This window comes from Salvia miltiorrhiza, chromosome 8 (genome assembly GCF_028751815.1).
Source record: "Salvia miltiorrhiza cultivar Shanhuang (shh) chromosome 8, IMPLAD_Smil_shh, whole genome shotgun sequence".
Classification (NCBI taxonomy): Eukaryota; Viridiplantae; Streptophyta; class Magnoliopsida; order Lamiales; family Lamiaceae; genus Salvia; species Salvia miltiorrhiza.
The window spans coordinates 48,414,359-48,433,076 of NC_080394.1; the positions used below are offsets into that span (position 1 = coordinate 48,414,359).

Below are 18,718 nucleotides of genomic sequence, written 5' to 3' on the forward strand. Positions count from 1 at the left end.
GTTGTTGGTCTTTAGGTTTCTCTTTGCAGTTAATCAGTGTTCAGTTTATCAATTGAAATAACACAAGTAAGAATGTAAAACTGAAAGCTGTAAACAACACAGAGACTTTTACGTGGTTCGGAAAAATCCTTTCCTACATCCACGGTCGGTTGATCAGACCAACAATCCACTCCGCAAGTGCTTAACAGGTGCACTGCAAACCAAACTGTGTGCTTGCCGGGTGCACACAACCGTACCACTGAAGAAAACCCTTCTTCAGTACCCACACTTCACTCGTGTCGGATTTCTCTGCTCAGCACAACCCGTGCTAAGACTTCTCACTCAAAGTCAGAGTACCTTCCTGAACTCCGAATCACTCAAACACTCTTTTGGGGGGGAGGTTTGAACGAGTGCCAACTATACTACAAAGAACAAGTTCTTTGAAGCAAGTTTGACCTTTGGCTTCTGGGTAAACAGAGGTTCGCCTAAGGTCTAAGAGAATATGTGTAATCAGCAGTGACTGATTTTGGCTTTGGAATTCTCTTCTTCGATTCAAGCTTTGGGGAGGTTAAGCTTTAGGCTGAGTAGCAATTTCAGCAGAGCTTCAGCTTATGTCGTTGAATCGGTGAAGGTTGAAGTGGTCCTCGAGCGCTATTTGTAGGAGAACTCTTGAATAGATCCGTTGGCGTAGAACGTCATCAAGATTTCTTCCGTTGGAGAGCAATTCGAATTTGGGCTGAGGCTTCAATCTTCGAGGTTTCTTGTCTGGGTGGAAACGGCTCTCTTGATGGACAGGAGATGTGACGTCTCTGAAAAGTATCCACCAGATAGGAATGACCTCTGCAGAGATAAGATCCTAAGATCTCTGCATTTAATGCGGCTGTACTTTGTGAGTACGTGGCTTCCTCTGAACGTTGGAAGATCAGTCCTAGGAGGAATGTTCAACTGATACTTGACTTTAGTATCAGTCCATTGCGCGCATTAAGTAATCAGTTCCTAACTGATTCTTCAACTGATACTTCAGTTGGTATCTACAGTCTTCAGTCTTCAGTCCTTCGTTCTTCAGTCTTCAGTCTTCGACACCGCAAGCTAAACTAGAACCGAACTCTAACACTTGAGTTCAAAACAATTCTAGTCTATTACAAATACGACCTATGAATTTTGGTATCATCAAAACAAGGATTAGGATATTCTACAAGATTCCCAACAGTTTGTGTTCATTCGTGTCGTCATCATTTTAAGTTATACAAAAAGGTTTATCTGATTTTATTATGGCGTTCATGGATTATGGATGTATGTGAAGTTGGTGTTATTCAATGATTTTATTATGTTGTTCACCACCTTTAATGTCTTGTTCATGGATTACGAATGCATGTGGGATTGATGTTATTCATCTGTATATTGCGTTTGTTCATATGTGTGATGAGTTATTCAGTTAATTAGTTTAACATTGTTGTTCACGTTACCAATGGATATATTCATGTATGTTTAAATAGATTGTTCGTGTCTGGTTTGGTACCTCTCACAAAATATTGGAGTTCTCACATGATCCTCTCCATATATATATATATATATATATATATATATATATATATATATATATATATATATATATAGGGTTAGTATCTAGTGTAAATTTAATCTAATTGTGAAACTTAGGAACCATTCTAGTCCATAGATTATTCCAGATCTAACGATGGATATTTAATTCTGCATTTAATTAATTTTCCCCTTTAAAATGAACAGAAAATCGCATAGTAATATTAAGGGGCATTTTCGTGAACAAATATACAGTCATTTTTAACAGATATACCAAATCCCTTAATTACCGTTCATGCATTTAATTACTCAAAATCTTTTCACCTACCAACCTCTTTTATCCCACCCATCGCCGTCTTTCTCATTTTGAACCCTCGAACATACGATTTCCGACGCCTTCCACACAGTGAACGGATTTTTTTTGTCCCCGTTGCTTTGTTCATCCATCACAAGAACCTTGTTTATAATCCTTCATATTCTTCATTTGCTACAGTGCTCTCCATCAGCTGGTTCGCCTGCTGTGAACTGGTATGGTTTTTACCTTTTTTTTTGTTAATCTGTTTATCCCTTCCATGATTAGACATTCTCACCACTAATGTTCTTCATATGCACAAGTGTAATTTTTTAAACTTTTTTTTGTTTAATTTGTTAATGCAGTTCGTTTTGATACTCTCAACTTTCGACTTTCGACTTTCAACTTTCGAACCTTCATTCCGTATTTTTTTCTTTTACCAGAAGTTGGGCTTCGGAGATGCATATTATTGCTAAGATACTTGTAGATATGCATTAATTCTTTTTTATAAACATATGTTCTGACAATTCTAAAAAGGTTCTAATTTGTTTGGCCCTTTTTTTAGTAATTTTTGTGTTTGTTCATTTATTAAATTTCGAATTTATTCATCTAGTATTGAGCTTGGTTCAATATTGCATTTGAAAGATTTTGACTGTAATTTCTCGCCTTCATCTAATGTCAATTTGTTGTAGTTGTTGAGCTTATGTGCTTGTTCATCAAATATTGAGCTTGTTCATTCAGTGTATAGCTATGTTCATCAAAACTCGATCTTGTTCATTTACTTTTGGACTTTGTTGGTTTAACAGTGCGTTTAAACGTTTTATAACTTAATTCGTTGTTCATCTAATATCGAGTATGCATAATCCTTCATCTAATGTTAGTTTGTTGTAGTTGCTGAGCTTATGTGCTTGTTCATCAAATGTTGAGATTGTTCATTCAGTGTATAGCTATGTTCATAAAACGTCGATCTTGTTCATTTAGTTTTGTACTTTGTTGGTTTAACAGTGAGTTTAAACGTTTTATAACAGGAGATGAACAAAGGCGAAGGCGCTACACAAGGGACGAGAAATGAAAGGGTGTTAAGAAGCATGATACGTTTTCTTTGTGTTAATTAATATATAACATTGTTTTTCGTTTCTTGATTTTGATTTTGTGAATATTTTGCTGCATAGAAGATGCCGTTGAAGAGCCAATAAAATATGTTTCATTCTTCGAGCGAATAAGGAGAGAGGTCGAGGAAGACAACATTGCAAATAATGCGGATGTACCTATGAAGGAAAATATCAAAAATCCAAATGATGTCAAGTGCAAACGCAGAGGTCGTTGGTCAGCTAAGCCGACAGGATCAGATAGTGCGCCGAACGACAAATTTCCAAAGCTGCATACACGAACAACCCCATCTACATTATTCGACAGTTTGAGAATGATGAATGATGTTAAGAAAGTTGTTGTTAAGAAGATTGGATTTTTATCAAACGATGTCTAGGTTGCAATGTAAAGGTTATTTCAGCCTACGTTGTTTCCACGTTGAATATTGGTGAATAACTAAACATATAATACAGTAATAATTTCTCCACAACTTTTTTAATATTAAAATTAAAATAGATGATACAATTTGTGGTGGAAAAATATAATGATGTATGTCACAATGAACATTATGGATGAAAATTGATATTGAATATTTGAACAATAGGCAATTCAACGTCGAACAAGGGCCTTCTAGAATTGAACATAATTAATTTAAACAAATAGATTTATTCATCGACGTTCACATAGGAAGTCTCAAATAATGGTGTCCTTTTGTAGTGTTAAAGCATTGATACTTGGTGAAATGAACATATCTTACCTGGCCATAATAATTGATGGAACTAAATTAAGATTGATCTCACACTAAAATAAGCAAACATTGTACATGCCATAGAAAATATTATTGTTGAACATTGATTTTGAACTTTTGAACAATACATAATTAACGTCGAACAAAGGCCTTCATAAATTGAACATAATTAATTTAAACAAATATTTGCACCAATGATAGTGAAATATGAAATTTTCATATTTCACACAATTGAATATGCGTATTTTTATCAAACGATATCTAGGTTGCAATGAAAATATTATTTCAGCCTACGTTGTTTCCACGTTGAATATTGGTGAATAACTAAACACATAATACAATGATGATTTCTCCACAACTTTTTTAATAGTTAAAATTGAAATAGATGATACAATTTGTGGTGAAAAAATCAATGATGTATGCCACAATGAACATTATGGATGAACATTGATATTGAATATTTGAATAATAGGCAATTCAACGTAGAACAAGGGCCTTCTAGAATTGAGCATAGTTAATTTAAACCAAAAATTTGTATCAGCCATCCGCATCGCCAACCGCCATCACCCTCCCTGCGCACAGCATCGCGCCTCCATTCCTTGCCACATGTATGATTCAAATCACATTAAATAACAAGTTCTATCGTGTATTCTTGTAATATTGTTTTATGCGGAAGAATCTCAAGCTATGATGCTAATGAAACATTTAAATACAACATGAATAAGAATTCAATTACTAACCTTCGACAGACATTCTACAACTCAAATCAAGAATGAAAAATTCAGTTTTTTTAATATATAATTTTTAAGAGTCTTCATCCTTAAATGAATAAAAATCTCTGAATTGGATACAAATATTCAAGCAAACAAAGTATCAACTGCCGATAAAGATCTTAAAACGTAACTTAGTGGGTGATTAGAAATAAAGCAATGAACGTGATTTGGTAAAATCCCACCTTCCTTAATTACAAAATTTGATCTTGCATGATTTTAGGAATAATACGGTTACACAAAATGATAAAATGACTAGATGATCCTTTTACACGTAAATAATGCTTGGGTAATTTGATAGATAATAACCGTTGGATGGAGATGATCAATGGCTATAATTAGTTCCTAGTTCTCACAAAAATATAGAGTTCTCACATGATCCTTCCCCTATATATATATATATATATATATATATATATATATATATATATATATATATAGGGAAAGGCTAAAATAAGAACGCTTCTTAAAATATAAATTAGGAACCATTTTCAGCCCTTAGATCATCAAGATCTACGGTTGATTCATCACCTTGTTGGATAAATTTATGGTCCTGAGTTCGAATCCCAAAGGTAGCAAAAAATTATTTTTCGCAATTCATGCCTTTATACAGTTTATTCATGCATGTTATACATAAAATTCATGCATTTTTGTTGGTTCGTAATTCTTAAAATAAGAGTGGTTTATTGAATAACCGCCCCCTATATATATATATATATATATATATATATATATATATATATATATATATCTCTTCCTATATAGGGGAAGGCTAAAATAAAAACGCTTCTTAAAATATAAATTAGGAACCATTTTCAGCCCTTAGATCATCAAGATCTACGGTTGATTCATCACCTTGTTGGATAAATTCATGGTCCTGAGTTCGAATCCCAAAGGTAGCAAAAAAATTATTTTTCGCAATTCATACCTTTATACAGTTTATTCATGCGTGTTATACATAAAATTCATGCATTTTTGCTGGTTCGTAATTCTTAAAATAAGGGTGGTTTATTGAATAACCGCCCCCTATATATATAAGTATAGTGAATTTTGAAAATAGTCAATTTGAAATAGTAAATTTAAAAATCAGCCATTAAAATAAAAAATTTAAAAATTGCCCACACTTACCATTTTACTCTTGCATATAAAAAATTTAAAAATTACCCGTGCATTCACAGTCAGTCGAATTCAAAACCAACATTCATTTTTTATTTGTGAATTCAAGTAGTCGTGAATTTGAATTTTGAAGTTTGAAATCACAACTAAAATACTGTTAGTCGTGAATTCAATTTTTAAAGCGTGAACTCACAACTATAAAATATTGTTAGTCGTGAATTCACAACTATAAATATTGTTAGTCGTGAATTCAAGTTTTAAAACTCAAATTCACGACTACTTGAATTCACAACTAGCAATAGAGTTGGTTGTGAATTCGAGATTTAAAACTCGAACTCACAACTAACACTAGCAATTCTGTTGTGAATTTATCAAGTTGGTTGTTAATTCGAGCTTTAAAACTCGAATCCACAACCAACACTAACGATTCAGTTGTGAATTCATCGAGTTGGTTGTGAATTCATAGATTTAGTTGTGAATTCAAGAACATTAAATTATAAATTCATAGATCTGATTGTGAATTTAAGAACATTAAAAATAAATACAAGAAAAATCAATGTTTAAAGATGCTTGCTTATTAGATTATCGTTTTAAATATAATTCAAATTTTAAAACCGTTGATCGATCAAAAAATATTTTATAAAAAAAAAAGTGCAAATTGCCAATAGAAAATGACAGATGCTCCTAAATTGAAAAGCACCTCACTCTCATGCAAAATGGCCATGAAATTGAAGGCAAGCTTGCTATCGAGAACAGTAACGATTATTCTAATCGTTAATTAAAGGCAAGCTTGCACAGATCTTTTCAACAGAAATAAATTAGGCCTACTCCCCCACGATTTGCAAACTTTGAAGCATCACTTATTAATAATGTCAAAGACCAATTAATTAAGATACCAGAAAACAGAAAATTAGAAATGAGAGAGAGAGAGAGGGAGAGACGGCGAACTATGGGCCACACAATTTCGCACTAGGTTGATATCATTACTGTGTTTTGAACATTACTTGGATCAGTCTTCTTAACTTTTCCATCATTTGTTGGCCGTATGCATGTTAGGAAATTATGTATGCATCTATGTGCAACGTGTGTGTGTGTTTGTATGAGAGAGAGCGAGAGAGAGGAGAGAGAGAGCTTACAGTTACAGAGAGAGGAGAGAGATCTGGTGTGATGATTTTTTTTGAAAATGTGTAGTGTATTTGTGAGGATGAATTTGTGGCTAATTTTTTAATTTTAATGTTAGGGATAGTTTAATATGCTGAAATAGAAATTGTATTAAAAAAAAAAGAAGCAAAAAACAGTGAAAAGAACCTACACCTTTGATAGCACTGGCGCAGACAAAGGGCTGAGCCTCATTAAAACCTCTTTAAGGTAAACCCAAAAGGAAAAATCTAAAAGAGGAAAAAGAGTGTTCGTCTAAAAAAAACACCAACAAAAACCGACATGAAGCGGAAGTGGGACAACCTCAGAGACTCCGACCGAATCATCGTCCCCAGGAAGCCCAGCTCACTCACTAGAAACAAAAAACAAGAGAGACAGACCAAAGAACCAAGATCAGAGAAACAAAGAAATGTTGAAAAGACAGCAGACACAAAAAACTAGGTATTATTTAAATTTTTTATTTGAGTGGATAGATTTTAAATTTACTATAAGAAATAAGTTAGTTTGATATAATTAAATAAGTCTCTGCATGCGGGACCTCTATATCACACAAAGGTAGGAAAATACAACATTGCACGCAAGCGTTGATTATAATTATTAGAACGTTATTGTTGAAAATTTAATACTAATAGACTAAAATTATTATGATATACTCTCTCCATTCCACTCTAATTAGCTAATTTTCCTTTTTGGAACGTCCCACTAGAATAGGCTTATTTTTTATTTTGAGTGAAAACTATGTTGGGTCCCGGAGAGGTCACTGAACAGGTGCATGGGGGAGGGGAGGGAATACACCAGTAGGCTATTTTTCAAAATTCTTTTGTAGTTAACTGAAATATTATCAACCGATACTGAAAGAGTTTGACTGATGTGAGCAGTTAAAGACAACTTCAGTTAAACGAAGGTGAGAGACTGATACTAAAGTAACTTCAGTATTTTGACTTCAGTTAAATTCAGTACTTTAACTGATATCCACAAAGGGTTTCAGTCTGATTTTGAAACAGATGAGTGTTATGAATCTTACTGATTATCTGAAGATTTATCAGTTAGACTAATAACACTAGCAGCAGAAAACTAAACTTAAGAAATAGCATTCGTGATTAGCACGTTGTCAGGATATAGTTTCACTTTGCAGTTAGTCAGTTTTAGTTAAATAGGCGTTTGTGCACAGATAAGAAAGTAAGGCTGAAAGCAATAAACGACAAATGATTTTTACGTGGTTCAGAACAAGATCTTACATCCATGGTCAGTTAAACACACTGACAATCACTCTGGGCTAGTGCTTGCGGGTGCACAGCAAACCTTTAACTGAAACAAGGTTTCAGCGCCAATACACTGGAATGGACTTCTCGTCTCCTTCTTAACTCGCAAAAGCATAGACTACACTTGTCTTGCGTGCAGGGGTTAAGAGCTCTTGAGTTCAGGCACTGGCTCGAACTCTCTCTCTCTCTCAAACTCTTTTTTCACTCAATTGAAAATGGTTCGAATTACCAACTAGATTATAGAGAACAGACTCGCTGTAATCGGGGACTTAGGCTTTGAATTTTACATAGTATTTGCCTAAGTAACTAAGAGAATGAAGGTAATCAGTAAACTGATTTAAGCTTTGAGTATTCTCTTCTTCGATTCAAGCTTTAAAGCAGTGAGTATGCTGAGTTGTAATTTTGGCAGAGGTTTAGCTTGTGTATTTGAATCGGTGAAGATTGTGGTGTTCCTCGAGCACTATTTATAGCCGAAGTCTTGAATAGATATGTTGGCAAGATGGTCTTCAAGAATTCGTCTGTTGTGAGAGTAATTTGAATTTGGCTGAGGCTTCAATCTTCGAGGTTCCTAAATTGGCGAAGAACGGCGTCTCAAGTACAAGAGGTAAGGCGCCCTCTACAGAGAAATGACGATCTTCAATATCTCTGCATTTAATGCGGTTGTACTTGAAAGTATGTGGCTTTCTTTTAACTCTGGAGTTTCAGTCCTAGGAAGAATGTCAACTGATACTTGACTTGAGTATCAGTCCGCTAAATCCACGTGACCAGCATTAATACTTTAGTCTCAACTGATCCTTCAGTGAGACTCTCGTCCAATCAAATCTTCAGTATTTGACTTTGTCTTTTCACAACTAACTTCAGTTGAGAGTTCTTTGAACTTCAGTCTTCAATCTTCTGGTCTTCAATCTTCTGTCTTCAGTACTTTATACTTCAGTCTTCAGTCTTCAGAACAGCAGTTAGACTAGAGAACATGAACTCTAACACTTGAGTTCGAGAAGTTCTAGTCTATAAACAGAAATTTTAAGAGTTTTGGTATCATCAAAACTAGGGCTAGGATATTTCATTAAGTTCCCAACAAAATATAATCAGTGTATACCACACCACTTTTCTACTAAAAAAGTAAGTTTCTTAATCTTTGTGTCTAAAATAAGTTAGCCTATTAGAATGGGATGAAATTAGTATATATATATATATATATATATATATATATATATATATAGGGAATCTGCATTCATCCAACAAGATGATGCATCCACCGTAGATCTTGATGATCGAATTGCTGAAAATGGTTCTCCGTTCTTCTTTTATTTAGTGGTTCTTTCTTGAACCTCTCCCTATATATATATATATATATATATATATATATATATATGGAAGGGCTACCGTGAAAACACTTCTTAAAATAAAAATAAAAACGTTTTTCAATGTACGAATTTTATGTAGAAACACGTATGAATTCATCCAACAAGGTTACGAATTGTAAAAAATAAATTTTTGCTACCTTTGAGATTCGAACTCAGAACCACGAATTCATTGAATAGGGTTACGAATCAACCATAGATCTCGATGATCTAAGGACTGAAAATTGTTTATATTTTATATTTTAAGAAGTGTTTATATATATATATATATATATATATATATATATATATATTGAAAGGGAAATTATTATGATATTTGATATATATAGTCTTCTGCTAGTTCATTTAGCCCAATATATTATTAGAGCATCTGTAGTGGCTTACTCGATGGGTCTTACTTGAGTAAACCCTCCATCGAGTAAGCTATTGTGGGAGGGTGGTTACTTGAGTTTTACTCGTTTAAACGAGTAAGACTCATTCCCTCTTAAATCATGCGCGTGTATTACACGCGCAAAATATATAAAAAAAGGGGAAATTCGGAAATTCAAATGATTCGACCGTTGCCTAGTTTTTGTTTTTTGGTTTTTTTTTCCTTCTTTTTTTTTATTTGACCGTTTGAATTTTTTTTCTTCTTATTTTCCTATTTGACCGTTGCCTTGTTTATTTATTTTTATTTTTTTTAAGTTTTCTTCTATAAATATGTACTTCGTCCACCATTTATTCACCCACACAATTATCTCCATCACCTCTCTCACACCATCTCAATTTTCTCTTCATCCTCTCTCAAACCCTTCAAAAAATGGATCAAAACAATCCCAACTACTATGACCCAAATTGGATTCCTGATCTCTCCGGCGACTATCGTCCCGATTTATCGGGATACAACTTGGGGGAGGAGACCCCACACGATGAGGAGGAGGTGCCGGCGGCCCACAATGCGTCGAAGCCGAAGAAAGACGGGCGGCGGAAGGCAATCGCCTACAAGGAGAATGCGCTGGCGCCGGTGATGGAGGAAGGGAGGGTCCCCCTCATACCTACACCCAAGAAGAGACGGACCTCATCGTCAGAATTTGGGCGGAGGAGACGAATGACGCCATCCGGGGTGTCGACCAAAAGGGGGAGTCCTATTGGCAACGCGTCCTTGACCGGGTGAACCCCCTCATCGGCGCCAACCTCGGCCACCGGAAAACAAAATCTCATTGGGCCTGGATGAGTTCAGAGGTGTAGTTGTGGGAGGTAATTTGGGTGGAGACGACTTCTAAGTGGCCTTCCGGCCATTCCGACGACATGCTTCGAGAGAAGGCCCAAAGTCTCTACCAAGCAAGGAGCAAAAGCAGCCCCTTCAAGATGTGGAACGCGTGGAAGCTCCTCCGGATCAACCGGAGGTTCAAATCTATGTACCTCGATGGAGACGTGCATTCCTCCAAGAGGACAAAGACTACTGAGAAGGGCGACTTCACCACCTCGGCGTCCAGCGAGGAAATCACGTCTTCCCGGCCGATTAGAAACAAAGCGGCGAGGGCGGCTAAGGGGAAAGGAAACGCAGCGTCGCAAAGCTCGAAGCCTCCTCCCGAATGTAAGGAGTACATGGAGAAGTTTGACACCAAGCTCGAACGAATGATGGAGCTGTACGACACAAAAAATGCCCTCAAGAGGGAAATCCACGATGATCGAATCATCTTCATGAGGACTTTCGACATGACTCCAGAGCAGCTAGAATGGCACAAGAAACGTGTGGCGGCGATTCTAGCTCGGAGAAGGGGGGTGAAAATAGATAGTTTTTTTTAAGCCTTTCTTTAATTATGTCTTTTTTTAATTATGTCTTTAGTTTTTTTTATGTAATTTGTAGGTTTTTTAAATTAATACAATTTTAATTTTAAATAATTGTGTTATTTAAATTTGTCCAATTAAAGTTAAATGAAAAATACAAAAATCAAAACTAAAATGATAGAGTAAGAGAATGAGTCATTCCATTGTGGGCTCCTTACTCATAAGTGGTCCCCCACTCTATAGAGTAAAGAGCTTACTCAACCACTGTGGATGCTTTTATTAGGGCTGGAGTTTCACTGTCACTGGCCTAAGCATTTCCTGAGCTCGCATGGTAGCATGGGCCTAATCACGTTTACCATTTAAATTGAACATTATTTTTTGGGTTAATAGTGTTTTATGTCCCGAACTTTCAGCATTTTTCATAAAATGTCCCGAACTTTCATTTTCTTCTAAAAAGTTCTGAACTTTTAACTTTTTCCATAAAATGTCCCGCAATACTAAATTTGGTGACCAAAAGATAACTTATCTCGAGCGGATGAAATACTTTGAAAATCTTCATTATTGAAAAACAATATTAGGAACCACTGTTGGTGGAAAATGTTGAAAGTTCGTGATTTTTTGTCATCTTTCCATCACCGAATTCTGTATAGCGGGACATTTTATGGAAAAAGTTAAAAGTTTGGGTCTTTTTAGGAGAAAATGAAAGTTCGAGACATTTTATAGAAAATGCTGAATGTTCGGGACATAAAACACTATTAACCCTTATTTTTTGTCTTTTTTTTCGAAAATAGTGATTTTTAATATTTTGACATCATATTAGTATTCGTAATATTTGGCAGGCTCCAAATATTTAAAGACAAAATTCATTTTTAAATAGGAATATATTATTGTCCAATGCCCAACTCAATAAATAAATAGATAATAGTAGTAAATTTTGATTTCTACATTGTCTTTTCACTGGAAGGAATCATGTTATGCTGCATCGGAAATACGAACTTGAATAGTTGAATCTCTACTCCAACACAAAGTGAAGTTGACTTGGTAATCTCTCCGCCTTCTTACTCACTTTCCATTTGTAAATATTCCTTTTTCAATTATCTCCTTTAATTCTGTGGTGTTGCTGATATTAATTGCAACAGAAAAACCCATACCATAGTGTTATGGAAGAATCTTGAGTTCTGGATTTTCTGCCGAATTTTGTACTCCCTCCGTCCCAGCTTAAATGTCCTGTTTCTTTTCGGCACGGAGATTAAGAAATGTGTATAAAGTAGATAAAGTGGGTTGGTGGAAATTATTTAAATATTAAGTATAGAGAGAGAGTGTATTGCCAAAAAAGGAAACAGGACATTTCAAGTGGGACAACCCAAAAAGGAAAGCAGGACATTTCAGCTGGGACAGAGGGAGTAATTCAGAAAGTTGGTTTTTATTCGGGTTAATTGCAATTTTTGGAATTTCTTGCTTATTCTTCGATGATTTTTCCCTTATGAGATGCTTTGTTTTGACAAAATTAGAAAAATATATTTGCTGAGAGCCTGAGAATTGGGAGTTTCTTATCGGATTTAACTGTTCTACATCACATTATGGTCATTTCATTTCATAAAAACTAATTCACTGGCTCTTTACTCCTAGATTTCTCGGTTAATATTGTAAAGGATAGAAATAATTAATGTGTAGTGAAAACTGGCTGTTTTTGAAAAGCAAGTTGTGATATCTCTTGCTTTCATCTTGTAAAACTTGTTTTCTGAGTGAAATGTGTGAAAAGTTCAGGTGAGGTGACAAACTGAACAGTAAAAAAATGAAGGATACTAAGCTGTGACTATTATTTTTATTGCTATTTTTATTTAAAGATGTTGATCAGATTGAATTGGACTGGATTGGATGTGAGGGTTATAATGGAAGAATGAATTGGCAAAAACTTGTGTGCATCCACCCAATTAGGGTTTAGTAATCCTAAATTGGAGTTTATTTATCACAATTAGGACTTAACTAGGGTGGATGCACCGGACTGTGGCTTTAGGAGAATTTGAGATGAGTTTATTACAAGCAAGCACCACTTTTATATGTGTATGGTTTTCCCCATTTATACCTGCTTAAGCCTTACCCTTCTAAATCTTTTGATTTGATGGATGGAGTTGAACATTGGGAATCAGTTTTTATTAGCATTTCTGATCTTTATGAACTCTTCATAGTTTCAACATTAATTATACTCGAGATAGTTCATGATTCCGTGACTTGAATGCATTCAGTATGTGAAATTCAAGGGTGAGAAATGGAAGGAAAAGCCCAAGCATATGTTGCTGATATTTCATCAATAAAAGCAGCACAAGATCGCATCAGCTCTCACGCGCACAAAACTCCAGTTTTATCCTCAGAGACTCTCGATTCTCTCTCTGGAAGAAAGCTTCACTTCAAATGTGAATGTTTCCAGAAAGGGTGAGATGCACGCCTCTTGTTGAATTTGTAAATGCAATTAAGATAGCTCGTATGTTATATTTTAAATTTGTAAATGCAAATAAGATAGCTCGTTTTGTTGTGACATCAGTGGAGCTTTCAAATTCAGAGGGGCCTGCAATGCTGTATTTTCGCTTACAAACGATGAGGCAGCTCGAGGGGTTGTGACACATAGCAGGTTCATTACGAGCTCACTGATATATCGTACTTAGCTTTGTGGACTACTTCTCCAAATTGATGCCTGATTCTATCTACAAACAATTAGTGGGAATCATGCTGCAGCGCTTTCTTTGGCTGCAAAACTACGAGGAATACCAGCACATATAGTCATTCCGAAAAATGCCCCAAAATGCAAAGTTGAGAATGTCATTCGTTATGGTGGTCAGGTTATTTGGAGTGAGGCAACGATACAATCTAGGGAGGAGGTCGCTGCAAAGGTCTTGAAAGATACCGGTGCTATTCTTATTCATCCGTATAATGATGGGCGTATCATAAGGTGATTTCTTGAAACACTGGATCTATTATGAGCTCGACATCTTCCTCATTTAGCACTGCTAAAGGATTATATTAACTCCTTTTAATCAATACAAAATATACTTATTCGCGTTAGGGTGGAAATCTGTATTCTTCTCTGAACATAAGGTCAAAAACTTTATATTGGTTAGGATTTAAATGTCAAAATGCCATTTATTTTTTCAGGTTTCCTGGTTTCACATAATCCCTTATCATACTCTCCATAAACATAACGAATAGATAATAAGTTAATAACATTCGTTCATGATAATGTCGATTTCTGCAAGCATAAAGATAAGACATCTTGATAGCATAAGAATGACTTAAACGCTGAATACACGAAACAAAAGCATTTGTACTAAAAGCGAACAGCTTGCAGTGGACAGGGAACCATATCTCTGGAGCTATTGGAACAGATTCCTCAAATCGACACCATAATAGTTCCAATAAGTGGTATGCTCTTATATTTCTCGACTCCATTTATTGCTTGCGTCACACATTCTATTTACATGCTTACATATTATAGGCTTTGTTTGTAGGAGGTGGTTTGATTTCAGGCGTGGCATTAGCTGCCAAGTCGATTAATCCCTCAATTCGAATACTGGCGGCAGAACCAAAGGGAGCAGACGATGCAGCTCAATCCAAAAAGGCAGGCACTATAATCACTCTACCTGAGACGAAGACCATAGCTGATGGTCTTCGAGCTTCTCTTGGAAGTTTCACGTGGTAAATGGTTATATCCCGGCATAATGTTTTTCTGGCTTGCTAATCCTTCCAGTGAAATGATTTCTTGCCCCTGCAATTCAACCACAGGCCTATCGTCCGAGATTTGGTGGACGACATCATTGTTGTCGAGGATAAAGAGATCATAGAAGCCACGCGATTGTGTTATGAGGTTCTGAAGGTTGCGGTGGAGCCAAGTGGAGCAATCGGCCTTGCTGCGGTTCTATCGGAGAGTTTCAGGAATAATCCCAGTTGGGAAGACTCCAAGAATGTGGGGATCATAGTTTCAGGAGGCAATGTTGATTTGGATGTGATGTGGGAATCCTTCAGCAAGAGAGTATGAGTTGCAAGAGCCCTTCCTCTCTCACAAGGTTAGCTAGTGATGAATTTGTGACATGTATTTTTTTATTGAGAAAAATCAATATTAAGTCCCAATGACATTGCATTTTAGCATATACATGGAGCAGAGATTGCCACTCTATCTTACGTTGAAACTCAAAATTGATTGAGGATTTTGAAGCCCATTTTATCTGGATTGTTCTCCAGTATAGTCAATTCTAAGTAATTGAGTTGCGAGCTGGTGCGGTGGAGCTAGAGCTTTCCTATGGATTGAATTGCTATTTCCGGCATCCATGATCCGACGACAAAATTGACAATACGGGAGGACAATTCAGACAATGATTTTCAATTGTCTTCAATCAATTTTGAGTTTCTAACCTAATATGATTTTCAAAATTTCAACTTCAACTACGTGCTAAAAAGTTAGAAGGTCTAATATGTTACAAATTGTAAAATTGAGCCTTAATTGCTGTTTGGCTTGAATTTGCAACAATATCCAAAATTTAGGATTTAATAAGTTATTATCTTTCTTTGATAAATGCTCTTATACAATAAATATTTTATACAATAAATTTATGCACCCACATTGTAATCACTCACAAACTAGTTCAATAAAAAAAATTTGACTATTTAATTTATGTTTTAAAATAAAAATAAATTTTAATTATTTTACTGTAGTATCTATAAATGTACCTTTTTTTAATTTATAGCATTTTTTATTTTTTTAAAAAAACAAAAAAGTTATAAAAAAATAACTACAATATGGGTAATACATTAAAATAACTAAATTTTATTTTTATTTGAAAAAAATAAATTAAAACATATATTTAATTAATTTGTGGGTTGATCATAATATGGTTGTTTAGCATCACCCTATTTTATATGCAGTGTATCGAAGAGAAAAGTTGAAATGGTAATTTTGGCACAGGTCCAATAATAGTATTCTATTTTAGTGAAACCTATATATATAAAATACCAATTTTTTTCCCGCCAATTTAATGACATTTTTACAATAACAATATTAATTGAGGATAATATTTTGGAAATTAAAAGAGAGGGGAGAGAGGAGAGAGAAAAGAAGAAATGTGAGAGAAGTTTCGCTTTTTTCTTCTACTGTACATTTTTTTAACATATTCTCTCTCCTCATTTTATCGCACATTCAGACGTCTTTTTTCTCAATCCCAAAACTTTTCTCTCTTCTATTCTATTTTTCATACTTCTATGTTTTTCTAAAAATCTTTAAATTTGATTTATAAAATTATATTCGATATGTATCTTAAATTAAAGATCGTGACAAGATCTTTAATTTGATGTAAAAGTCATTAAATACGAATTTGAAATAAATAAATTATTATAATTTAAAAAAATTTAAGTGATTATTTTTCTCTCGCCTCTTTCTTTTTCTATATTCTTTCATTTTTATCTATCTCTCTCCTATTCACCCTCAAGTTGTTATTATATTATCTCTATTTATCTGTATTTCTCCTACAAATTTATCTCTCTTCTCTTCTCGTTCAATAAAAATAAAAGAAATAGAACATCAAAATTAATTGTTGGATTATTTTATCAAGCATAACATAAAAATATTTAAATTAAAATTTTTAATTAAAAAATATGATGCACTATTATCAACAAATATCAAGACAATATTATAAAAATATTTATTAATTTTAATTTTTATAAAAAATAATAATCAAATAACAAAGAACTATCTCAAATTTGAGATAGAGTAGATACTATTTTTGAACTATATAAATTTTAAAATTTTAAAAAGTTCACCAAAATTTGTTAAGTTTGTGTTATGTATAATTTTTAAAATACAAGGTTTAGGGTGAGGTTTTAATATATACTCCCTTCGTCCACGAAAGAACTTCCTATCTTTCCTTTTTGGGACGTCCACAAAAGAACCTCCTACCTATTTTTGGACTATACCCCACCACTTATAATCCTCTTACTTTTCACTTTTCACAACTCTCAATATTAATTATAACACTTTTTCACCACTTCCAATACACTCAACTACCTTTTATCTACTCTCAATACACTCAACAATATTTTTTTCTTAAAATCCGTGCCACTCCCTCCTAGGAAGTTCTTTCATGGACGGAGGGAGTATATATATACACACACACATAATGAATGCACCGTAGATCTCCACGATCTAATGACTGAAAATATTTTCTATTTTATACTCTCTTTTCTTAAATGTATTTGAACCTCTACATTTTACTATCTTTCTCTCTCTAGATATATAATATTGAAAAAATAGAAAAATATCATTATAATATTTTTTTTTTGGTTAAGATTTGTCATGAAGTATATACATCTATATATAATACTTATAAAAGATGAGTTATTTTACCATCCAATTTTCTCTATATTCTTAATTTTTCTCCACCAAATTTTCTTTCTTTTTTTTTCTATTTTAATTCTTTCTAAAAAATTGTTAACTTCGATTCATGAAAAAATATTTAATATATATGTTAAATTAAAGATTACGAGAAGATTTTTAATTCGATGTAAAAGTTATAAGGATTAAGTACCAATTTTCCCCTTATCGATGGCGTCCCTATCGCGTACAGGGCCCTATAGTCAGGGTTAGAGCTGTTTACTACCTCAACGTGGCAAAATCGCACCAAATACCCCCTTGCGTTTTAACACCACTAAAAATAATAATAATAATAATAATAATAATTATTAAGATGGGTCATCTCTCTCTCTCTCTCTCCTCGAGCATCATTTCCCGGCGAGAGAACACTGCCCCTCCGCCGCGGTACCTAGGGCCCCCATTCAATTCCCCTCGGCGTGCCGCCAGTGAAGCTGAGACTCCCTCCCACTTCTGAATACACTGTCGGTATCTCCCCTTCCCCTCCCCTCCCCCAATGAACCTCCCCACCGCGAACTCAACAAATCTCTATCACTCGAGCTCCGCCACCACGACTTCCCTCCTAGAGAGAAGCCTCCGCCCGACCATCCATCTGCCTCTCCTTCACTGCTCCCTCGCCGGCGACGTGCGCTTCCTCTGACTCCCTCGACCTTTCTCACAAATTGACTCATTCCCCTGCTCCGGACAGAACGACGGTACAGTCGCCGCCGCCGAGCTTTTGATGCCCTGCTCACAGATTGACGGTGCCGCCCTGGCACCGCTTCTCTCTTCTTGGCAACGACAAAAACGTCGTCGTCTCCCTCTGTCTCAGGCGCCGCTGCCGTCCCTGCAACACCCCACCCTATTTTGTTATCTCCGGCCTCAGATCCGAGTTCGAAGGGGTCCGTGCACACTCCCTAGTGCGCCTCGGCGTCCACGTGGCACGCCTGGATCTGCACCGCCTTGTTCGCCGACAAGGATGCGAGAGAGAGAGAAAGAGAGGCCTGTCTTAATTTTAAAAAAATAACGGTGTTACGACGCAGGGAGGGGGGTATTTGATGCGATTTTGCCACGTTGAGGTAGTAAACAACTCTAACCCTGACTATAGGGTCATGTACGATATAGGAACGATATCGATAGGGGAAATTGGTACTTAACCCAAGTTATAAAAAAAATAAGTTTGAAATAAAAAAGTTATGATTGTAATTTTTGTTCGTTCTCATTTAACTCGAATATTGAACAA

At 35.1% G+C, this 18,718-nt stretch overlaps 1 protein-coding gene across 2 annotated transcripts; it reads left to right on the forward strand.

Annotated features, from left to right (window-relative positions):
* The first annotated feature begins 11,980 nt into the window (after positions 1 to 11,980).
* On the forward strand, positions 11,981 to 15,206 carry LOC130996871 (serine racemase). 2 transcript variants are annotated; one of them, XM_057922146.1, is made up of 7 exons: positions 11,981 to 12,125; positions 13,331 to 13,517; positions 13,627 to 13,713; positions 13,801 to 14,031; positions 14,428 to 14,501; positions 14,588 to 14,774; positions 14,862 to 15,206. In XM_057922146.1, the coding sequence occupies exons 2-7, from the start codon at positions 13,354 to 13,356 to the stop codon at positions 15,112 to 15,114; spliced, it is 996 nt and encodes a 331-aa protein (XP_057778129.1). In that variant the 5' UTR covers positions 11,981 to 12,125; positions 13,331 to 13,353; the 3' UTR covers positions 15,115 to 15,206. The 2 variants fall into 2 exon arrangements, with proteins under 2 accessions (XP_057778129.1, XP_057778130.1); XM_057922147.1 differs by lacking the exon at positions 11,981 to 12,125 and having other exon boundaries at positions 12,485 to 13,517.
* Positions 15,207 to 18,718: the final 3,512 nt, after the last annotated feature.

Coding starts and splice junctions, on each gene's coding strand:
- LOC130996871 (XM_057922146.1), top strand. CDS start 13,354: ATGGAAGGAAAAGCCCAAGCATATGTTGCTGATATTTCATCAATAAAA. Junction 13,518..13,626: donor TGTGAATGTTTCCAGAAAGG/GTGAGATGCACG, acceptor TTGTGACATCAG/TGGAGCTTTCAAATTCAGAG. Junction 13,714..13,800: donor GGGGTTGTGACACATAGCAG/GTTCATTACGAG, acceptor ACAAACAATTAG/TGGGAATCATGCTGCAGCGC.